The 24,486-nt window shown below is 42.3% G+C and overlaps 1 protein-coding gene across 4 annotated transcripts in view; it reads left to right on the forward strand.

The window, feature by feature from the left end:
- Nucleotides 1-23,440, forward strand: part of PTGFRN (prostaglandin F2 receptor inhibitor) — a 34,494-nt gene extending 11,054 nt beyond the window's left edge. For 2 of the 4 annotated variants that reach the window (XM_010721588.1, XM_031556500.1), the window contains exons 6-8: nt 6,064-6,483; nt 16,557-16,664; nt 23,016-23,440. In XM_010721588.1, the coding sequence (XP_010719890.1) occupies nt 6,064-6,483; nt 16,557-16,664; nt 23,016-23,425 (938 nt within the window). In that variant the 3' untranslated portion in view covers nt 23,426-23,440. Of the gene's footprint in view, nt 1-6,063; nt 6,484-11,882; nt 11,961-16,556; nt 16,665-23,015 lie in introns of those variants that run through there. The other 2 variants (XM_031556502.1, XM_031556503.1) reach the window with 2 other exon arrangements.
- Nucleotides 23,441-24,486: the final 1,046 nt, after the last annotated feature.

Raw genomic sequence — 24,486 nt, forward strand, 5'->3', positions numbered from 1 at the left:
CCTATTGGCTTGTGTAAAGGCTTCTGTTTTTGGAGGTAAATACTTAGCAGCACGAACCAGTTTCATGCAACAGTTTGAAGAGGAAGCACAAAACAGATATATCGAACTGCACAGAGACTTGTAGTAACTAGGCTGTCACTGTGGCAGGTAGTATCTGGCAGTGATGCTGGGGTCACTGCTCACTTTCATGATTCAGTGTTTCAATCTCACTAGGATGTATCTCCTTGCTAGCAACAGAGTGATGTGGGTTAAAAAGATGTGTCAGTCACCTTGTCTTCTTTGGTTGCCTATTTGATTGTGGGAGTTTGTTTTCCATCTCTTCCACCTTATATTTACAAGCACATGTTTAGACTTTTGAAGAAGTTCAGTCGTAGTAGTACAAGAGCATAAAAATAAAATAATTAAAAAAAATAAGTGCTTTGTTTGGATCTTGGCCCTTTTAGACAGGAATGAACTACCTCAGATCAGTATTTAAAATGTCTTTGGGAGCATTTCTTAGGAGCTAAATGAAGGTACCTGAATCACTTAATGCTAGTTTAAAGTGAGAGTGCATTTAGCCTTTTGGCTTAAACATGAAGTCATATGAGAGGAGTCTACTAGATGGGGAAGAAAGAAATAGGATAGCTTAGGATGTAGCATCTTTGGCAAAATCTCGGTGCTTAGCTAAGCTGAATTTGCCCCAATAGAATTCTTTAGCAGGAATGAGATCTCTCATAGATGCTGAGTACTGGTCGCAATTAGTTCAAATATGCCATACCACTGTGTGTGTGCATGTGCATGCACGTGTAATGGATGGTTGCCTTCAGAGCAGCTAGAGAAACCGGCTGGAGTTGAAAAGTCTCAGCCTGTGTTGACATTCCTGTGGGAAAACAAACCATGACAGGTGTGAATGTTCCCTTGTTCCTGGTTTTGTTCCAAAATCTCTGCTAATTTTGCATCACAAATGCAAATGTTATAGTCCCCAAGCTGAAAAGTACATTTGTTAGCAAAACTTGGAGTTGGGGGATTTATGATGTGAAAGCAAAATCCTATACAGACTTCCTTTTCCTCCTGAGAAAACACGTTGTATGTATGTAGAGGGGAAATATTTAGATTTGCTTTCTCCTGCTTCCCTTCCATACCCCACTTTTCAGCAATCCAACTGCAGATGCCTTTTTTTGCATTCCTTGCATTAGCCTGGTCCTGTGAGCTCCAGACTGGACTGTTAGCCTTGTGCTGTAGCTAGTAACTATGAAGCTATGAAGGAGTTAATTTGCTGCTGCCTCTGCTCTCTGACTGTTGTTTTGATAAGTATCTCTGGTGATTTGAGTCCCTAACTGCTCCCAGTGCTTATAAAAGCAAGCAGACAGGCTCCCATGTGTTTGCCTAAGGAGAGAATCAAAATTTGCCTCTTCCTCGGATAGCTAGTGCCTATGTAGAAGCTTTTCTTCCAACTATTTCATTATTTGCATTGTCTGTATTAACTTCAGTGCAGTGCTGGGGGAAGGGAAAATAGAGGGAGGAGATTTCAGAATGATCCCAATTTGGAAAAGACATTCTCGAGTTTTTGAGAAAGACAAAATAATTTTTGTTGCAGCTGTGAGACGGTCAGTAATGAGGGGTGTTCAGGATAAGGAGGCCTTTTCTTGAGATGTAAATGTCAAATGAAGTTGTCAAAGTCCCTTTTCCTCGTTTTAGAATGAACTGTATGCTTGCCTGTTTGCACTTGAGGCTTTTTATCCTCTTTTTCTATTCTATTCTGCTGGGACCAATAATGCTCATGTGTCTTTCTGCTTATTCAGCTTTGCAAATGCAGCCAACCACTATCATACATCACCACTGTTTTTGACACGCTCTGTCTCATTTCTGTTTCTTTGCCTTTTCTTTTACTCTGTCCCTCACCAAAGGTAAGAAGGAAGAAAGCATCTTCATCTCACCAAAAAAATGGAAAACATGAATTATAGTATTGGTTTTAGCTTATATATTTATTGGAATCTGTACTTGCAAAGGAAGAGAGGGAAACTTTTGGTTTTGTAGATTATTTTGAACGTGGAAGTTTGGTAATTAAAAAAAAAAAATTCTTTATCAGTTTGAGTGCAGGTACTGCCAACATGTAAGATGAAGTTGCTGTTTGCAAGGGAATGCAGAATTTTCTTAAAGCAGTGTTGTCAGCTCTGGATCTGCATGAAAGCCTTTGCAAGGAACATTATCTTTTAATTGAAACTCCATATCCCAAAGATACTATTATTTGGGGTTTTCTTAATACTTCTGTCTTTAATTTACAAAGTAATTGTATTTAACACAATGTTGCTTGTCCTAAATGTTTGCTTGGCACTCTCCATTAAGTTGCAGAGCAAGGACATCTTCCTCTTTCAGAAATTCCTTTGAATAGAGAACAGGTGATGTCTCTTCCACTCACTTTTTGCAATTGCTTTAGAACAGTAGGCACTGCACAGTACAGATGTGCAGTTTCTTTTGAGCAAAGGAATTCCCATACCCGTGGCACCCCATTGCCACATTAGGTGCCTGTTTGGATCTGGGAATGAACAAGTGCACTAAGCTAGGAGTACAAGCACCAGTCAGAAGTGGCTGGATACCTCCTGGCTGCTCTCTGATCTGCTCGGCTGTTAGGCAAAGAAGTGGTACAGCTGTGTGTGTGCAGCAGTGAGGAGAGCAGTTGCCTGATGTATACATTTATCAGGCCGTGGTGGAAGCTGCAGTGTGCAGGCTGTATTTTCAGAGCTCTTGGTATCTGAGCTATTGGAGCCACAATTGTACCTCGGGGTGTTGTGCAACCGCCTCTTCCTACAAAGGCAAAACTGTCATTACCTTAATGTCTGTTGCGTTCCCTGCACTTTCCATCTAGTTAGTGTGCTGGGGGATGAAAAAGCCTTTACGAATATTGAAATGGTGTTACTTGATGCTGCTGACAAGACATTAGTCTCTGAGATTACTGCCAGTTGTGCTGTGCTTCTTTTCAGACTGGAGTTGGCGGAAGACAGGGAAGGTGATTGTTGTTTCTTGTGGTCTCCTTGCCCTTTAGCTGCAAGGTTTCGCTAGCAGTTTGGCTTGCTTCAATTAGGTTAGAACCGTTTTCTGTCATTACTCAGGCAGCACGCTCGAAGCCAAGCATACACTTTGTTGCAGAGCTCAACAAGAGAATTAGTGTGGATTATCTGTGTCGAGCGGCTGGTGATGGAAGGGGAAGCATGTGCTGCCATGCTCCAAAGTACCGTTTATTACTCAAATTTGATCTGAACCATTTGGCTAGGATTTCTGCTGCTAGCCCTCTGACTTGGATTTGCTCCCAAACTGGTTATAAGCTTTGAAGATGGTTTACTTAGGATCTCTTCTCCTGGTGCTTTCTGACACAAACTCTGCAGAATGCAGCCTCCTGTGTGTGATGGGCAGGGACGTGCTCTATAGTGCTTTCACTCTTCAAGACGGAGGTGGGACACTGCCCAGAATGCAGTGCTAGGGGGCAAGTATGCATGGTAGTGGTCAAGACATGGACAATTACTTTCTTGCCAATTCTCAGAAGATTTGAGAAGCTATCTCGGGCTGTAGTTCTTGGAAGAAAATGGCTTCTCTGGCCTATCTTTTGGTTCCTTGAAAAAAAGAAGCACTTTAGCACCTGTGGATGCTGGGTTTTTTTTGTCTTTTTCCTCTGTTGTTGTTTGGTGTTTGTATGTGTTTAGATAAGAGAATCTGCCTCTACCTGCTGTAGTATTCATCCAGGGGTTTTTATAAAGGTAGGAAAATCTGTTGCAAGGTCTTGCAGGAGGATCTTTGCCAGTTCTCTGTTCACTCCTTAATCCCTAACCCCTTTGAATTCAACCGCTGTTCTCCAGCTGCATTGCCACTCCTCGGTGTTCTCTTCCACTGAGTCTACAGATGGCATTTCTGCTGCTGCTGTTTCATGCTGCCACCTCTTCTGCCTTCTGTAAATAAGATAATCAGTAAAAGCTGTGTTTTCTGTTGCTCTGAGGTGGGAAGCCTAAAAAGAATACCTGGGAACAAAGTCCGGCCCATCCTTGATGCGGACAAGGCATGTTCCCCTGTGCACTTCTTCCTGACCCTTGGCTCTGTGAGTAGTTGAAATACAGCATTTGGAGCACAAACAGGAAGGCTACCTCTTCTCAGCTACATCTGTAATGCTCTCATCACACGGAGGCATTTGTCTTAAGTTACACGTATATGAGACCAAGCATGTGTGTATCCAGGACTCAGCTCTGATGTTAAGATCAGCAGCACAATGAATGTTTCTATCAGGAAAATTCTTGCCCAGAGCCTTCTAACAAAGTCTAGAAAGCAGCCATATGATTATCTACTGTATTCCTAAAATATGAGGCATGTTGGTCTGTGTTGTGCCTTTATAAAGAGAGTGCTATCAGAATCTTGTGGAAACAGAAAGCGAAAAACGGATGTGAAGTCTAGAATCAGATACATGATGATTTCTCACAGAGGGGAACAGAGAATGCCTGTACATGCAACTTCAACTGTGATTGCACCCTCAATGCTTTAATGGGCAACTCTTACAATTCCCACCTGCTTAACAAGTGGAAGTGAAAGGGGACTTTGGTGTGGAGCATTGAGTAATTCAGTGCTCAGCCCAACCACTAGATGCAGCTCAACCTTCCTTGCTCCTGCTGCTGCTTTATATAGCTTTGTACTGCGATCTGTTTTATACAGTACTGATTTAAAGTTGTCATAGTGGGTTTCTCATCTTGTGGGCTGTGTTTACTCATTGTGAAAACTGCAGCTTGAAGGCAAACCACTGAAAAATGTAATTTTGACAAGTATCTTGTTGCTGTTGTGGGGAGGGCATAAATATCATTTCATTTAGTTCACTTTGGGGAAAGTGTTACAATCTCACTATCATTTATTTCCATTATCCTAAGAAGTCACACCTTGCATAAAGGTGACCTCTGTAGTCTTTTGTTTAATGTGCCTGCAACCATTTTTTTGTAAGGGAGAGAAGTTAGGATATGCTGTAGCAAAGTAAGTCCAGAAAGCTGTGCTGGCCCAATTCTTGCAATACTGCTGCAATGGGAGGTTGTCATAAGCTGTGTGTTCTGCTCCAGCCCTTCTTTCCTAAGGAAGAACTTGGATATGCAGGATGACTCTCCATCACAATGCCAGGAAAGTAGCAACTCCCTTTCCTTTTATCTCGCTGTGATTTTGGGCACTCCTTGTTTTCTCAGTTGCTCAGAGCTTGTACTTTTTTGCCTTGAGGCTATGCTCCTAGATGTATAATTTTCCCAAACCCTGTAATTAAGGGATTCTTGGAATTGAGGAGCCCACAGACTTGGAGAAGGCTGAGGAAAGGGAAGGAAATGGAGTAGTAAGTGTTACTGGCATTCTCGTTGCCAAACTGCTGGGGATATGTCAAGGCTTCTTATAGGCTTCTAGTCAGATGAATCCATGAGAATCAAGTGAAAAGGACATGTGGAGGCAGAGGTATGCTGACCTCTTCCAACACAGAGGTGTGTGTATGAGTGTGCTGGGGTTGGTGGTTTCTCGAGTTACCACCAACTTTCTTGTCATGCAGTTTTGTCGTGATTTTGCAAGTTCAGCTGAATGTTTCTGGGTTGCTCTTAAGGTAAATTTTTCAAGAGGAATAATGAAGCTTTACTAAGTGCTGCAGATTCAATCAGTAGCAGCTTTTGTCACTAGTCATGTGTGCTTCATCAGTGTCCTTGTAACTTGTAGCTGATGGGGATTTTCCAGATCCAGTGCAAAACTGAGGGTAGTCTGACTCATCTCATCCGACCAGTCTCTACTCCTGAGTTAAAATATCCTGGAGGTTCTGTCATGCTTTATCCTGCATATTGCTTTGTTTGTTCAGTGTTTGGTGTTTGTTTGAATCCTTGCATCTTGACCCAAGCTGTTGTGTTACTAGTATGTTTGCTGTTGCATAGCATTTTGGGATGTTCTTGTGTGTTTAGATAAATTTAGGTAAATTTCTTTCTCAAAAAAAAAAAAAGCACTTCATTAGTAACCTTGCAGTTTAAAAAGTGCTACAGAAATAACTGCACTAGTTATTAACCCTTCCTTTGCTTTTTAATTTCCTTCCATCTTCAGATTACACGCTGACGGTGGAGGCGGTAAAACTGAAGCCATTCTTTGTGGCAGGCCACACCTTTGAGATGACGTGCAAAGTGTCTTCAAAAAACATCAAGACGCCACGCTATTCTGTCCTCATTACAGCAGAGAAACCGCTGACAGATCAGTCAAATCCCAATGGAACCACTCGCATAATTTCCTTGAACCAGGACTCGGTGGTGCGGCTGGAAGACTGGACGGACCAGACTCGTGTGGATGGCGTGGTTCTGGAGAAGGTCCAGGAGAATGAGTTCCGCTACAGGATGTATCAGACCCAGATCTCAGATGCTGGGCTGTATCGCTGTGTGGTGACTGCCTGGTCTCCGGGTGGTGGTGGCATGTGGCGTGAAGCAGTGAATGGCTTGTCCAACCCTATCCAGATAGACTTCCAGACATCAGGTTGGTATTGTATTTGACGAGCGTGGGTTTCATCCAAAAAGGGAGAAAGTTCTGTCACGCTCTTCCAGTGGCTTTCCTGTTCTGGAAATCAAAAGGCTTTCCAGATGGTGTGATGGCTGAGAACTTTGTTTGTTTTCTTTGGCGGTACTTTTGCCTTTGGAGATATAGGCTGTTTACAGAAAGACATTTGATAAATTAGTTACAATCATAATCTACGGATTTTCCTTTACTATGCAGGTTTTATGATCCTGCATACTCAGCTTCAGCATGGAATAATTGCTGCCATATTTTCCAACTTCATTACTAGATTACTGTTATGTAACAGTCTTTTTGGAAGAGCATTAATGCAAACTGTGTTTTTGTTCCAAAACAAACTTGATTAGCATAGTATTACACACCTTCTTGTTCATGTAATTGCAGAAAATGGTCAGGTTAAGGCAATGGCAGTGTTCCAGCAAGCTCAGCAAGTGAAAACTGTATGGAAGACTATAAAGGCCTCTTGTGCAAAGCTCCACAAGTTGAAATAAATTTCAGTATCTATATGTGCATCCTGTTCCCCATATCCTTGCCCATTTTCACTTGTAATATACTCCGCCTGGTGAGATCTTCCTAGAGAAGTACGCCTGTCCTGGTATATTTTGGGGGCAAGAGGGAGTGGGGCAGAATTGGTTTGGATCATCATGTTAACACTAACTTATGTCACACTTTGGAGTTGGGAACTGCTGTGGAGTTTTTTGTTTGTTTGTTTTTGTTGGTTTTTTTTGTTGTTTTGTTTTGTTGTTGTTGTTTTTAAAGTGGTGTGGCACTCTGTGAGGGAGAGACTTCATGATTTGCTAAACCAAACTTGTGACTTCTTGAGTGTTTTTGAAGAGCTCTCAGTGTAGCCCAAGGGTACATCCTTTTTTGAAGTTCTGTGGCCAGCTGCTTTATCTTGAACCTGTGTTCCCTTGTTCCAATTCACAAGCACAACTGGGATGAAAGTCTCTCCTTACTTTCTTCGTTCTTCATCTGAGTTATTTTGCATATAATGTTGGGCCTGTTTTCTGAAGATGTGGCTGTGGCTAAGCTAGAGCAGCTTGACTTCTGGTTCCCTCGATAACTAAGGTAACTGTTCTCCACTGGGTGATTTATAAGAACACTTTTTCATAGCAGATGCACAGGGATGAGTGCAGTAGCTCAGCATAGGGGCAATTGTGTAATGAAGACTTCACTTTATGAGATATTTTTAAGAGCATCGTCCTGATAGAAACCTTAAGAATGTTACAGCCTTGCCTGAGCTGGTTGGAGAGAAGTCAGAAACTCAGCTCAGTGCCTATTTCAGTTCTAGATCATCCCTTGTTTAATGTTATGGTAAATAACATTAAATAACCCATTTGCCTGTATTCCAAAGGCCTCTTGAAGTGACATTGTCATGGCTGAATATTGCTGTAGATTTGTTATCGTTTTGAGAAGGTTTAATGGACTGTAGCTTCAGCCTTACTATTCTTAAAACTTGAGTAAGACAAAGTAGGAGAGTGACACTTGCAAAGAGTTGATGCAGAAAAACCAGCAAGAATTAAATCTGTTCCAAACCCCTCCCCTCCAAGATCTTACATGGAGGCTTTCCTCCACAAAGGTTGTGGTTACTGACTCTCTCAACGTTATTTGCATTATGTCACTTTGAAATCTCATCCAGAAAGTTTGGCAAGATGCTATTAATATCCATGGATCAGAGGGAAACCTGTGAGCTATGCAAGGGAGGGAAGTGAGTGTGCTGAAGTCTTGACTTCTTTTCGCTGTCAGTTTCTACTCCCTCCCTCTTTGCCCAGATAGGATTTCTAGTGCATGGAGTGAATGAAGAAAGGGAAGCAGCCTGCAGTGCTGCCCTGGGAATGTGTGAATTCCAGTGGCAGAGCTGAGCAGGGGGAGGGATGGTCCTGAAGTCCAGTCAGCCATTCTTTACAAGAGAGTGAAGACAGAAATGAGAACCCAGGCACAATTTACTGGAGAGCCATTTCCCAAAATAATCTTGGCGTGCAGTAGCAAAATCTGGCTTGAAATACTTTTCTTTCTACAATTGATGGATGAACTTTGTGTCCTTGAGTAGTTACTCAGATATCCATGCTGGACATTCATCAGTGGGCATGATGGTGACACGTGATGAGCGCAGTTAGGATGGATGCTGACAGACTTGCTTCCCTAATCACATACTCTCCTTTCCCCACATTTTCTGCTTATCTCCAAAGTGACGTTACACGTGTAAAGGCTGCTGTGCTTTCTTTCCCTTAGCCTTGCTCATCTGTTGTGTTCTATTACTCTGTTCTGGGCTCAAACAGGCCAGTAGAAATTAAAAACAAATAATTGTAACTAGATGTGCAAGACAGAATTTGTTTTGGGTGTGTGTTATCTTACATCGCTGTTTGCTAAGGTGTACTCTTTTTGATATAAGCTGTGACCAAACTGTGACTAGGTCAGGGAGCCAGAGGTAAATGGCACAGCTGTGGAGCAGCTATAAAACAGCTCAGATATCATACCCTTGTCTTGCATCTCATGGTACAGGCAACTGTCAGATTTGTTTTCCAACAGAAGGACCTGGTGCCAGATTTTTTTCTAATGGGAATGTTGTAAGGCAGAACTGCTGAGGTTGCTAGGGTTTTCTGGGGGTAAGGGGAAGTTCTCCAAAATTGGAGGAAGATGCTAATAGGAAAAGAGGCAGAGAAAGCAGAGAGGGCCATGCAGCTTTGAGTAAATAAAAGGTGAGAAGCACCTCTCTGTCACCTCTCTGTTAGATCCTGAGTTCAGCGGGGATTTGTGATGAGCGGTTTATGAAAGTGTTTGTCTCTTATAGCGTGACTGTCTTGTTAACAGTTTTCCTGACTTTAATGATCTCAAAGTGTAGCAGAACAGTAAGTATGACCGTTGAGAAGATGACATAATGCAGTATAACATCAAAATTAAAAGGTATTCCTGTCTGCCCTCTACTTCTAGGGCTTGGTCTTAGTCAACATTTTCAGTTTGCACTGTGGGGGGGAGGGGGACGAGGGGCAGAACAGATCAATGTGGAAGTAGCATTTTCAGCAGAAGAAAGTCCTTAAAGGGTTTTACATGAATTTTTCAGTGGTGGGAGGAATTTCTTTCTCTGATGTTTTCATTGATCCCTCTTTGGCAGGGGGTGTGGAGGCTTGGGCTGGAAGTCCTTCCTTCTAGTCTGACTCCCTCCCACATCTCTGAGTTGTGATGCTTCAATGAAAGATTTTTAGTGTGTGCACACATTGTGCAATGTGACTACCTGAAAGGCAGGAGGCCTGTAAGCTTTTTTTATATATATATATGAGCTGGGGACTGCGCACATGAAACTTCAGGGTTTCCTGCCACAATAGGCTTGAAATGCGGCAGCACGCTGAAATGTTTTTCCATGAACATCTGTGGAAAATGTCTTGCTCAGATTCTTTCCATTCAAGGCAGAGCTTGTTGGCTGCAAGCGTACGCCTCCTCTCTTCTTTCTCCACTTGCTGTTGCAAAGAGACGTATTTATTCCATTTTAGTTTATGATCTGAAATGTTAATGTAGAGACATTTGCTCGAAAAGTCCTGAACTTAAAAAATTAGAAATCAATTTTGTCTGTTGAATTATATAAACTGGGACTTGAGGGGAGGAGAAAGAGGAGCCTAGTAAGCCATTAGTTTTCATATTTTCAATCAATGGTAGATTGTTCTCTGCTGGATGTATTTTAAGACCAGACGGGATCTTGAGAATCCTTTGGTTCAGCCTTATGAATAACGAGGATCACTAGACCAGCTTTATAAAATGAATGCCTGCTGTACATCTAGGAACTGTAAGCAAACTAAGCTGGTTCTGGAGAGAGGCAGGAGGAAGCCATCCCGTATGAAAGCTTTAAGAAATATTCTTCTGCGCTGCTTTTTGGTCAGCTCAGTTTCAAACAGAAGTTCTACCATCCCTTTTCAAGGCTTACCAGCAATGTGATGGACAAGAGAAGCTAAGAGTTCTTGTCTTGAGATTTTGTCTTAACTTCATTGCTGAACCTCTGTACAGGTATTTGGTATAAATGGTTCCAGCTAGCCTGCAGCTTTTTTTCTGTTGTTGTTTTGGCTTGTTGTTTTGTTTTGTCTTTTAATGCTCAAACACCTGGTCCCTGTGAAATCCACTTAGTTTATCCTGGAGTTGTATGTTCTTCTTTGGTATTCAGTCTTTAATTTTCTATCCCTTTCAGACTGTATCTAGCAACCCAAATTAGTGTTTAGGTTGCCTTTGCCCACTATCCGCTCACAGGGATTTCCACAGAAGTGACTTACTTCCCTTTGCCTTGAGGGAAGCAGGAAGAAGAAAGTTTTAATTTTGTATACAGAAATATGTTATGAGGGAGAACCATTTGGAGCTTGGTTGTGCTCTGAGCTGGCTTCCTCTGTGCCATTCAGCAGAGGGCAAATAGCTTTGGAGAGGCAAAAATGAAAGAGAGCTCTAAGGGAAGCATCTCAATGAAATCTTCAGCTCTGGATTACATCTTCATGTGAGCTCATTGCTCAGCAATGCATTATCAATCTCTTTGGAAGAAGCTGAGATAAACTAAGCTGCGGAAATATGAGCTACGTATTGATGTTGAACTTGCAATTAAAATGATGCCCTGCAATGACCCAGGGAGATACTCAGATGCAAGAAAGTAGATTAGAAAGGTTCTTGAAGGAAAGAAATCTTAATCGTGGAAAAGAATGAACAGGAGTACAGCAGAAACTATTTGGCAAGAGAGACTGGTATTTTCCAGCCACAGCTAATGGGCAAGAGCATGCTTTGTCATTGTGTGTCTTTGTGTCTGTGTGCATTAATTCTAGAAGTAGAAACCACAGACTTAAACTACTGGGGTCTTCTCCCAGTAATAGATATTTTGAGGCTTTGGGGTGAAACTTGTTGGGGAGCAGCTCTGTAAAGAAGCCGGGAGAGGACTGAAAGGAAACAGTGCGGGTGAAGGAGCTTGTTATGTGGAGAGAGGCAGATTGTGGAATCCTCCGTTTGAATGGATGATCTGGTGCCAGGGCAGATATGAGTAATCTTGGAAGATGGAGAACTTGTGGATTTCATCTGTGTTTTCCACCTTGTGGTCCATGATGCTGGCTAACTGCCGGCAATGAAATTGCATGCAGCGATTGCTCTCTCTGCGCTGGGTAACTGACTGGATGTGGGGTAACTGGGTGGGGAAGCCTCCTGAGTTCTACTTTATCTGGAAAATAAAGGTAACTTATTTCTGCAGACAGATTAGACCTCGCAGAGAAATACTGGCTGAGATGAAGTAGAAAAGTCTAAAATGTCATGTAGAACCTAGGTAATTAGGAGCTCATCTATTGTAAATCCAGATGTTGACTGGTTTTTGGTTATTCTCCCTCCTTTCTCCCTTCTTTTTCTTACAGATTTAAGGTGTTTGGATTACTGAGCTATGAAGGAAAGCAGGGAGAATGGGGTGACATCAGGTAAACAGGGCTCAGGATTTTTTATTTTTCTCCAATATGTAAATCCTTAAGCGGAGTTAGTTAATTGGATAAACTTGAACTCCCCCTTTCACCACCACGGCATATTCAGGATGAATCTAGTTGAATGCTAAATAGTAAACCAAACTTGGTGCATTTTATATATAATTTTTTTCTTTCATTTATGTGTGGAAGAAATACGCTTTTTAGCTGAAAACTGTGTCCTTAGATTTTGGGTGCTGGAATTTTCTGCTTTGGTTATCTGAAATCATTGGCTTGAGCAATGAGATCTGCTGCAAAAGGGCACATTCAGAAGAAATTAAACGAAACGCATCCTGATCCTGGAACTTGTAAGAACTTCTAGACCTCTGCTAGTAAACTTTAACCTCAAATTCTTTACTTTGTTTAGAATGGTGGTGTTTTTTAAACACATAAATGTTAAGAAAACTACTTTTATTCCTGTCTTTACAGCAGGTACCTTTTAATATAAAATTGTTATTATTTTATTAAAGAAGAAAACTTTTTGAGGAGCTGCTTCTAAGCTTACTTATAGTCATTCTGTAGTGAGGAGCAATGTGTTCAGCATAGTTTACATCAAAGTTCTCAGCGGAGGACAGTAATCTGGGGTTGAAAATGGCTGCTTAGCTCTCAGAATTGGGATTGCTGGTTCATTTTGTAAGTCTGCTTTTTAGTTTCTGAATTAGCTGAGGGCATGACATTTATCTTCAAACCTGAAGTTATTTAAATCTAATTATTTTTCAGCTTTCAGCCTACTGAATAGCTTCCCTACACTTAACTTCGCTTTGTTCTTGATGAGCCTTGCAAGTCATGCTTGATCTGTCGACCCTGTACTTGAAGCTAAATTCCAGCTTGTTTATTCTCTTGAGTGACCAGTAGTTGGCAATAACAGTATTTCAAACTGTTAATTATAGGTGGCAAGGTGAGCAAAGCCACATCGTCTGCCGTCTGCAGAGTTCTATTTTTCTCAGAGTTAATGTAGCATCAACTCAGTTCTTGCCAAAGAAGAGTCTGTTACTTTTCCAGCCCACACCTTGCAGATGATCTTGTATCACATATGTCTTGTGAAGTTCTCTAGATCATCAAAAGCATGCTTGGAAGCATTGTTTGCTCTAGTGCCATTTTTTCTAAGGTGCTTTTCTTGATCTAACAGTAAAGAAGGTGCTCAGTTAGATAAGGCAATGGATCTGCTTGTAACCTACTGACAGGTGGCTGCTGCTTTTGTTTGAAACTGCTTCTTTCATCCTGATGCCAGACAAGTTCAGCTGAAGCCAGATAAAATTGTTTAAACACGGGGCATATTATTTATGCAAGTCGTAATCAGGTTAAAAGCACTGATGGTCAATTTCTTTCTTTAGAATAGAAACAAAAAAAAGCCTAGAACCATTCTATAGGGAAGGTTGGCAGGTCACTGACTTCTCATGAGGGTCAGAGGGATCTTCTCAGCTTCTTTTGTAGGCTGTGTAGTGACTACAGCTCTGGCAAACATACCTTATGTTGAGGAGTAAGTGGTTACACGGTCATCTTGATCCAGCTTGGGGCTAAATGGTATTTCTTGCGAAGAGGCTCTTGTCTTCTCAGGTTCTGTGGTGGAGTGAAAGCCATAAATGAAAAGGCATTATTCTGCCCTTTTTTGTGCCTGAGGACAGCCTGAGGCCCACAGCATGGGGCACGTAGGCAGAAGATATTGCTAAAGAATTAAGGTACTCCTCTCGAGAAGCTGCAACTCCAGTTTTCAAGGCTAAGCTATTGAGGACTCAACATAATGAAGATTACTTGCATTAAAAAAAAATACATTAAGAAAAAAATTAAATTCCCGCTTTAGCTAGAGAGAAGGAAGAGCTCAGCCCCTGACATACCTCTGGGCTCTGTCAAAATCAAGTCCTTGTAATGCAGGACAGTGCTTTCTTCCCTGGAGTTACAGAAGGTAATTTGCAGGAGATGTACCCTGGTAGGAAAATAACCCAAGGGAAATAACTGTGGCTTACTGAAGAGAAATACAATCATGAAATGACAGTGAAGGTGCTGCTTAGCAGCCTCCTTATTGCCCAGGAAGCTTTGACTCTTCATGTGGGAGGCAGATGAGAGGTGAACTTGCTGTCCCAGAACTGAGGAGTATGCAGAGATGCTGCATTGCCATGATACTGCTTTTCCTGGCAGAGAGACCAAACAAACTCAGCACTTACCTTAGCAATGTTTGGATGCCAAGAGTGCTCGAACTCCACTCTACGTTAGTGGCTTTTTTGGCATGCTGGGGTTAGGATCCAGTATCTGTTGAGCAGTAGATGCCTGGATGTTTGATCTAGAAATAAAACTCAAGAAGTCCTCTGTATGTGTACCTTTCTGTCTTTCTTTTTTCACCCTGCCAGGGCAGGGATAAGACTGTCCAGCCTTAGCCTGACCAAGCTGGGACTGCACAGTTCTTCTCCCTTGCCTGATCCCTGCCAGCACCCAACAGAGCTGGGCCTAGGTGCTAAAGCAGGGCACATCTCACATCCCTGATGCGTTCCCTCACCTACAGCCAGCGTGTAGTGCAGACCCTGAACTATAGGCAGCAACCAGGATTATTATGGTGCTCTTCTGCATGCAGTCAGTGCAGCAGAGGTATATGCTGGGAATGTGGGGGTGTTCCTGAGAGTCTTCACAGTTGCTTTGCTGCTGTGGCAGCAGAGTCACAGTTGAGGATTCCCCTGGTTACAGTTGGCTGCAGAGCCCTGGTTCGTCCTGCCTCTGACTAGGCCCTAGGGCCTTTGAACCTCTGTCTGCATGGCTACCTCTAAACCCACCAAAGACCAAAAGAAAACAAAAACAAAACAAACAAACAAACAAAAAAAAAACAACAACAAAAAAACAAACCTTGCTTTATGTGAAGAAGTAGGCTGCAAAGGCAATATGGTTGTAGTGTGTGTGTGTTCCAGGCATGTCAGGATGCATGGAATTCCCATAGAGTTTGGACAAAGGCTGAGGAAGCAGTCAGTCTGATATCTTTCCATTTCCCCAGAAAAGGATCCTGTCATGATACTTCCCTTTTACTCTTGCTTCATGTGGGCACCTTACAATCTTATTTTTTTAACAGAAATACTTCTGGTTGGAGAATGGGTATAAACCTCTGGGATGTTTGTCCACATACTGTCCTCATGTACAAACTGCATCTGTTTCTGGGGCAGAGAAGGCTGTAAGAGGTTTATGGTTTAGCACAGCAGACTGAGTGCAGTGGAAATTGTTGGAGAAGAATCCTGGAAGCCACAGGGTGACTACTGCAGTGTAATTGTAATTCATTTCTTAGTGTGCTGTATAATCTCTGATGAAAACAAGTCAGGCCCCTGTACCCTAGAACAGCTTCACCAAAAATGAAAGCTCTAGCTTTATGGCATCTCCAAGTTTCTTTCCCGAACCTTGGTGAGTTCTTAGTGCAGCTTTCCACATAAACCTGTTGAAAGAGCAGAGGACAAGTGGGTTTCTTAGCTGAATTTCTTAATTGTTCTCTATCAAAAGTAGTGTTTGCCACAGATCTTTAGTGAATTTGGAATTTACAGTTTCTATACTCAAACAGTAACATGTGAGAGGAGGGAAGATCTTCCAACAGTTTACTCTTCCTGCCCAAATTACTTTTTTGTTCTTCTTGTTGCTTCTGCTCCTGTCCCAGAAGTAGCTGAGCCAGTTAATGACAGCAGCTGACAGAATCTAGGGTGAGTGAAAACTGTTACCTCTTAATCTGAATCCCCAGTTCCTTTGTGAACTCCCTGGCCCCTTCCCCCAAAGCCATCTCAGAGACCACCATTGTCATCAGCTTCCCTCATGCTCATCTCTTCCACCTTGTTTAGTAGAAAAATCACTAAGGGTATTTTGACACGTTGTTTTCTGCCTGGTGAAACAGTACTAGCAGTGTAGATGTATCTGAAGAACTGTGGTTTTATGAATTTTGCACTGGAGATGTAGTTGTCAAAACGAGGGGAAGTTTTGTTATCTTCTGCATCTTAGAAGTCAAACACATGTGTTGTTATGGTGTCTGAGCATTTCATAACAGCCCAGTGGTTTTCGTCATTACCATCATCACATTACAGCTAAAGAAGTTACCGTACCCTTGGGCCTTGAGACATCTTATATGAAAGAAGCTATCTGTAGCAGAGCCTGAAGGAAAACCCACAGAAAAGTGTTATCAGATGCACTTCTTCTATTGTCTGTGTTTCAATTCTGTAGAAGAACCACTTGTGTTGTTAAATTAATGGATTGCTCTAACTTGAATTCCTATTGACAGTGTCAGCCAAAATGATCTGTGCTGGATTAGCCTGAGGACCTGAATTTTATTCTTCTGTGTGAAGTCACCAGTTGCAGAAGGGCTCATTTTGCACAGGATGGTGGAAGGCAGACTTTGGCGGTGATTTTGTGCTGTGTGACAGGCCTGGCAGTTTGGGTGGTAGTGCAGCAATTAGTGGCTAAAAATGGATGACTGTTTTGCCCAAACTTGCATGATCGCTTATCCTTACTTCAAAGCTCAGTCTCAGCAAACAAGTAGAGGAGAATTCAATAATGTACAAGAAAGATTACGGACTCTGAAGAAAAAGCATATCATGAATAATTGTGGTTACTCTTTTCTAGGTCCTGTGTTTAATGTCTCGGTGCATTCTGACAATCTGACGATTTACCAAGGTGAACTGGCAGATTTGCTCTGTATCATCACAACAGATGGAATGACACTAGAGCCAGGTATTTTGACAAAAATATTTCCCTTGTAACTCAATTGCTTTGAGATTGAATACTAGCAGCTACAACACTGTGTCATTTGAGTGAAGCTGGAGAACTGAGAGCTAGCACTGAAAGTCCTACAGAACTAGATAAATAACAGGAGAGAGTGTATTCTTTGCACAGCCAAGTTTAAAACAAGTTTTGCATTTCACACTCTTGGTAGAAGGAAAAAGGTGTTCCTATTGCTAACTCTGCCCTTGTGCTGCCTGTACAACTGACACCAGTGCTGGCAGTCTCAGCCTACAGCACTAGGTGAGCATGGGAAACTGTTCCTGACTCCTTTAATTAAAAAGGAGATACGTTTGCAAAACCTTTGCAGTCATCTGTAAGCAGTCTTAAAATCACCTGATCAGTCAACTCAATGCTTCACAGTGAATTTAAGGCTTAATGTAAATCTGAAAATCATAAAAACTGATTACTGCAGCCTCAATACTGAAATGGATGTTAATTCCTATTGCCTTCAGAGGTGAGCCTTCTTTTTTGTATGGGAAGAAACACCCAGTACCTAATCATTGTGAAAAGGACAACAGGTACTTGAAAGGCAAACATTTGTGAAGGGCTGAAAAGTTCAGAGAATTGCTCAAAACTTACCTGCTTGCCCAACATTGCCTAAGCTACTTTTCATCAAAATGCTGTGAGTGCAGCTCTCTCAAAGTTTGAGTTTGGAGTGAGGTTTGGTTCGTTTCTTTTTTTTTGAGTAATGTGATGTATGCAAATATATGAAAGATGTTTAGAAGAAACCTAAACAAATACAAATATATAAAAATATGTATGTATATCTCTAAATGTAAAGATGCTATGATTCTTAGGAAACTTGGAAATCTGTGTACAAGCCACTACAAAAAAGGTGCTGTGTGGCAAATGTTTCTTAGTGTAGTAGTTGATGAGATGAAGTGCCAAGTTTAGTAAAGGTCCATCACTTCGAAACTGCAGAATGTCTGTTCTGTGTTAAATCTGAATGTAAGAGGGAGGCAATTTGCTAGATTATTACGGTTCTCTGCTGCTTGTGGAAAAATGATGGAAGTCTGTGGCTTGTATTACTGAAATGATTGGTTAGGAGCAAATGCTGACTAAACTTTATTGCTGTCAAAAGATTAATTGTGTGGGGTATTGGATGGTCTGCAGCAATGTATGTCTATACGTATGCCTCAGTTTCTGCTCAGCGGAATGCATCTCAGTTGAGGTGTTCCCAAGCTCTTACAGGTATTGTTGCAAGGCAGGACCACTGGCTTCCTTTACATAGAGAGTAATAACTGCTAGCAGGGAGCAGCTGCTGCTTCTGCTGGCGTTCTACAGCTAAAATAAGCCTGGAGTTGCCTCGTGAAAGAGACCTTAGCATCTCCAACCAACTTAGAACTCGAAAAGAGGCCACTTACTAACAGTGGGGCTCTCCTATCAGTGCGTTTGAGTTTGTGATGCTTTTGTGTGTGTTTGGTAGCTTGAGACAGGGAGAAGCTCTGACAAGGGAAAGGTGATTAAATGGACTGAAATTAAAAGATGGCCTCTTCAAGGAGCTGCTGATCAGCAGAGTTAGGTTTAAACAGGGAAGTTCCATGAGGGAGTATGAATGTCTGTTGAATCAATAGATGATACCTGTGTTTGGAAGTGTTGCCCTTTTCGCAGATCATGAGCAGCCAGTGCAGAGTTGTAAATGTCAGCACTGCAATCTGTTTCCTAGTTGGTTAATAATATCTGGAAAAGGCAACTCTGCTCTGTGGTTGTTTTTTGGTTGTTGTTGTTAATGTTTTGGGGTTTTTTGTGACTTATTTGTCTGTAATGGGGCAGATGAGGCACACACAATGGATACCTATAGAAAGGAGTAAAAAAAGCGTGGTCTTGTGGCAAGTGTTAGGGGAACGTGTTGGTCTCTGCTCTGAGCCTCCAGTTGCTGAATGAACAAGATTTGGGGTCTAGCCCGCCATACTCTGCCATGTATGTGTGGAAAAGTTCCACCTGTGCATTTCAGGTGGTCCTAAAAAGCTGATGCCTCTCCAGTCCTTGCTGGTCTTCTGGGTGAGACTGGCAGCAGAACTGCAAGAAACACCTGGAATCTATGCAGCAGCTGTAGGGTGTGCAGATTTCCCTTGTCATTCTGCATTCTTGACTTCAGGGTTGGAGGGGAATAGATAAGTGGGATAACTGAGCAGATTAGGTAGAGAAGGTCCTTAAGGGCTCATCTAGCAACAACCTGATGTAACCACTTGACTTTTTTTCCACCCGTATCTCATCTCTGATCTGAATCTGCACTGAGTAGGCATCACAATGTAGTTCATCATTCAAATGGAGAGTTTCCTTTTTAAATAAATGCCAAAATGTAAGACAGACTGAAAATAACAGCGCTGCTTCATCCCAGCAGGGGAATGAGGTGTGTTATTGGGAAAAGCCTACACCAGATAATGAGACAGGAAGAGCAAGAATTGCTAGCATCTCCTAGAAAAAAAAACACATGGCAGCCATGGCCTTTCAGGTTGGGAACTTAAGAAAGGAGAGTAGAGCAACGGTCTGTGCACATTGCTATCCTGACTACATTCTGTGGGTCTGGGTTGTGATGGCTTTCAAGAGGTCTGCTCTTCTGGTGTTAGATCTGCCACAGCAGTGTGTTTTGAGCAGAGAAGGATCAGAAAATTTCATAAGATCTTTTGTTAAACACACTTCCTGGACAGTTTGAATGCATTTGGTATGCCAGCTGGCTCTGCTTTTGTACACAGGGCACTCAACTTTTCAAGCATGCGAGGAGATTAGTATGTATGCTTTGTATAGGAATATGAAGTGTTGGGTTCCATCTTTTTCCCCCCTTCATGTGTACAACCAGAAAAATAAAGTACTTTCAAGGAGCTGAGGAAAAGCTAAATGGACGATGATCTTTATCACTCCCCTTCTCAGCTCCATTTGTTTCTAGAAGCATTACTTGTGGATTGGTTCCTCTTCTAGTGTGTGTCTGTGAGTATGCACGCCCACCCTGTGGGAAACTTTCAAAAGGGTTGAAAAGATTTTGGCTTGACTGCTACGTGGTTTAATTTCCTCTGCTTCTTTGAGACCCTGCTGAAGTGGAGTGTGCATTACTGAGCTCAGTACGTGGCAGCAACCATTCCATCTAAAGAAGTGCTTCTTTGGCTTGGCAGCTGTAGCTGGTGTTTTGAATTGATACAAGGAGAGCATGTGTGTGTCAGAGGGGAATAGTAGTAGTACTTCTGTGCCCTGAAGGTATAAAAGCTGCTTCTGATGTTTCTGTTGAATACACGTTTTCGCAAACGATCTCTCTAGACTTCCCAGATCACCCCTTCTTGGGTATGTGCATAGGGATTTTAAAGTGTTACTTACTCTGTCTGAAAGAGGTGGGTTTTTTTCAGTCTGCTCCAGACAGACGCAGTGGGCACTGGAGAATTTAACAAAACCAGCTTGTTTACCTCTTGTATAGTTTGAAGTGGTTCGCTCAGCCCTCTAGGAAGCTCTATTCAATCTCATTTAAATGTAGTAAACAAAAAGGGTCTCAAAATTGCGATTCAGCACTGTAACAAGATGCTGAGAGAGCTCCATTCTAAGTAGTGGAAGTGTATGGTTCCTAAGAGCTGGTCTAGAAATAGGTTTCCCTGTTTCAGGGAGTGATTGGCCAGGGAAGCAGCTAAGACCCAGACAGCTTAGCCCTGTGTGTCAAATCGAAATATGCATAAAGATGTGCTTTACATGTTGATGATCCTCACTAGCTGAGGAGGGGAAGAAGCATAGCACCACTATTACTCTGCTTGCAGGGCCTCTGAAGCACCCGATTCCCAGACTCTGCCTTCCATAATGGAAGGAGCTGAGTTGCAGGAGCTGATGCTGAGGTTCTCAGTTGCCTTCTGAATGATGACTTCCCAGTGTTGAAACTCTCTCTAGCGCATGGGCACTTACTGTCCTGACTGGTGGAAGAAACCTTTGCAGTGTTGACCATGTGTGTGTGATTCCAGTGAGTGTGTTTTGATTTTTGTAGCCTGAGGACAAAAACTGAGTGGCTTGTCACCATACAGGGGGTGTGTGGGGTTCTACAGTTGCTTTTGGGAAGCCTTGCACGTGGCCCATTTTACATCAGTAAAATCACATATTTGTTAGCACTTGGGAGCTGCTTGGAATGTTCATCACTGAGCTGTAGAGAGCGCTTGATTCATGTCCTTGTTTTGCTAAATTTGAAAAATGTGAGAGATACAGCAAAGTCATCTGATTCCTTTCTGTATGAAGCTAGTTCAGGGAAGATAGTGACAAAGAGTTCTCTGAGCCAAATCCTCCCTCTGACTGTTTGCAGTGAGTCACTAATTGCACGCTGTGTATACTGACTAATAAAATATGTTGGCATAATAGTTGTCCCATGTTGTAATTACAGAAGATAGATTCAGCTATTTCAAAATGACAGCAAATGCTTGCATTCCTCTTTGTATGTTGAGGGAAGAGAACCTCAAATTACTGACTGAAAGAAGTAGCCTGGGAATCTGAAAGCTATTTTTTTTTCCACCTATCTTGTTGCTGAAATCCATTTTAGCAAATGCAATTGTGTATTCGATGCAGTTGGACTCAGCCTGGAAGGTATCCATGTGTTCCATACCTGAAAACACAGAGCAAATGGCAGTTTTGATAAACTTCCCAATGAATTGGTCATTCCCAATACGACTGCCTGTGGGCCAGTGTTACTGCCTTATTTGGCATAAACAGGCAGCAGAGGAGGAGGGTAGTTTATAGAAACAGAGCTGTCTCAAGTAGGGGCCCTGCTTCCCATAGATAGTTGGATGAGTATACAAGGCAGAGGTCAAAGCTTGGTGCTTTTAATTGGGTGTGTTTGTGTGGTGATATGTATTAGCTCTGCTTTAAAGAGAGGGGATCAGAATGGTATGCCAAGTAACAAAGGGTGTGATAGGAAAGTATGATTGTTGTGCAGGCTGCTGGTCTGTATGACCTATGCACACCTTGTGTGGGACCAGAAAACCTCACCCTGCTGTAGGGCTGCAAGTGTAGGGTCTGCTGTGTTGTCACTCATAGCAGCTGGCCCTGACGGGCAGGGTTGTAAACTAGCTGCCGTCCCAAAACTGTTTGGTCAGCCAGTGTCCGTGCTAATAACAGTGCTTACATCCGCTTTCTCGTGTTTTTGTTTTGTTTTCCAAGATGTGTGTAAAAATAGCACACCTTACTGGGGTGTTAATGATACCCCATACAGCAGGTGGTTTTTTTCTATAAGGAAGTAAGGAAGAATGAAGCACCTGGCCAGCTGATGCTGTACATCAAATAGCAGAGCTGAGGATGTACCTGTCTTTATAAGATTATTCTAAGGTTCTCTATCTTCTAGGAGTGCCAGCTTGCCTGATAAAGGCTTAAAAATGGTCTTTACTCATATCTACAAAGAATTTCAGTAAAGCTGCAGGTTTGGGGCTTAGACGAAAGATCAGTTCTACATTTCAGATTGCTAATACTGTATTTTTCAGAGATCTCACTACCAGCAAGTGGAGGTTTGATATATATGCTCAAAATCAAAGGAACTGTCTTAGGTGTGAGAAGATGTTACAAAACTCAGGGTAAAAATAGTAACCTCTGTTTCCAGCGAGCTCCTGTGAGCTTGTTAATGCTCCAGGAAGGGGGAACTGTTGATGAACCAAGTGAGTGGGCATCTGAAGCCCTTTCCTGTCTATGCTATAGGTCATCTCAGGTTTCATGCTCAGGTATTGCTGAGTTCACGTTAGCAAAACGTAATGGTGATTTTTCAAATAGATACTCAGCTACAACAGCCTAATAGGGCTAAGATTGTGATCCCCTAATGTGATCAGTAAGATCTTGCACAAAGATAGAAGGAGCTAAACGTACTGATATGGAAGGTGCTGCAAATTGTTTGCGTGAACTGTCTCCTTGGATAATGTATCTTGTACAAGGCAGGATGTGTGATCATCCATGACAGTAACTGACAATTGTGGAAAAAGTGTATAAAAGCATTGTGGTCAGGCTTTGCTCTGGAATATTTTTGCAGGTAATTTTTTTTTCTTCTGCTTTTTGTAGAATCTCTTTATTTAGGCAGTCTAAACGTGAAGTAGGAGCTTTAGGAATGAGCCCTCTGACTTTGTAGTTGTATAGGTGCTGCATGAAGGTGGTGATGGAAATCACTCTCCTCTAGCAAATACCTTCTACTGCTGCTCCCTTTTCAGTGGAGGGTCAGCATAGTTACAACGCTTTCCATGACATCAGGCCTGCCTGCTGATTACTGAGGGTAGTAGGCAGGAAAGCAAGAGTTGGTTATAATGTAGTGTTGGTTACAATGCTTGCAGATCAACCTTCTTTTTTTTTTCCCTGCAAATGCAGATGATATGTCCTTTGATGTCTCCTGGTTTGCTGTGCGCTCCTTTGCGTTGGACAGAGAGCCTGTCATGCTGGCCTCGGTGGACCGGAGAGGGATCGTGACACAGAGCAGGAGAAATGGGAGCAGTGATCTGAGCCTGGAGAGAATCAGCCCACTGGAATTCCGTCTCCGCATTCACGGCTGTGAGGATCACGACTTTGGGAACCACTATTGCGTAGTCACCCCGTGGGTACGCTCTGCCACTGGGGTATGGCAACGGGAACCTGACATCAAAGCCAAACCCATCTTTCTATCTGTGAAAATGGATGGTAAGAGCAGTATTGCAGTTTCTGTTGTGGGATTTTTAACACCTTATATTTTTTGTAGCAACTACTCTCTATCACACATACCTTTAAAAACATTGATAATCTAATTAGATGTTGCTATCCTTTTTTCTTTTGTTTGCAACTTCTTATTCCAGATTCTGTGGACTAGTTAGGTGTGAACAGTTATACTCTGAAATGTTCTTTTCCCTCATTTCTTGGTAACGCTTTGCATAGCTAGGGCATCTTTTAATCAAGACTTAGCATTCTCTCCAAGTGTTAACCCTTTTTCTTCCTACAGGAGGAAGCCTTGACTTGCAACTTCAGTGTGCTGAAGTAGGGTCGTGCTGTGGTTAATATCAAAGCAGGGCATGAAACATCAGAGCTCTGTCTCCTTCCTCCCTCTGCTAACCACAAGACGTGCTACTCACTGCACTTAGTGCCTTATCTGCTTTGCAACCTGAGTTGCAAGCATTGCTGTATTTCGTGAGAAGCTAGATGTGTGCTAGATATTGCATTCAGTACATAGCTGAGAAGGGAAATGAACGCAGGAGGGATTTTGAACTGGTTGCTTTCTTCTCAGCATTTCCATGAAAAGTCACATTGAGAAATTCCGTGAACTTGAATCAGAAGATCTTATTATTCCCACTTACTATTATAACTGTACTTTCCAAGCTTCTTCCATTCCTTGACCCTGCTTTTTAACTGTGCAGTAGGTGCCTACCAACTAAGCCAACCTTGGAGGTTTATTAGGTAGGGCTGCTGAGTGACAGGGAGTGTACCGTACCAATAGTTCTAATCAAGCGAAATGTAAAGGAGCTTACTACTTACTGTTTGGAAACAGTCATATAAAGATGATTGCAGGCACAGTCTGCCTCTGAATAGAGAACCTTCGGAAGGCATTTGTTTGGAGAAACGGGTATTGGGATATCTTTTGGAACTACCTTCCTTTTGCTTTCTTGCTCCAAGATTTCTTGTGTTTCCAGCCTCCCTGTAGCTCTGAAATGGTGGAGGAAGAAATGAAGTGAAATGGTAAGGGGGTCTGGTGAGACAGCAGTATTCCAAACCTCAAAAAACAGAAATCGAGAAGGAAAAATAATTGATCTTCCTTCTCAAATAAGTAATCTGCCTGTGACAGAAATGTGTGATTTTTTTTTTTTTCCCCCCTCCC

Source organism: Meleagris gallopavo, chromosome 1 (assembly GCF_000146605.3).
Source record: "Meleagris gallopavo isolate NT-WF06-2002-E0010 breed Aviagen turkey brand Nicholas breeding stock chromosome 1, Turkey_5.1, whole genome shotgun sequence".
NCBI classification, from domain to species: domain Eukaryota; kingdom Metazoa; phylum Chordata; class Aves; order Galliformes; family Phasianidae; genus Meleagris; species Meleagris gallopavo.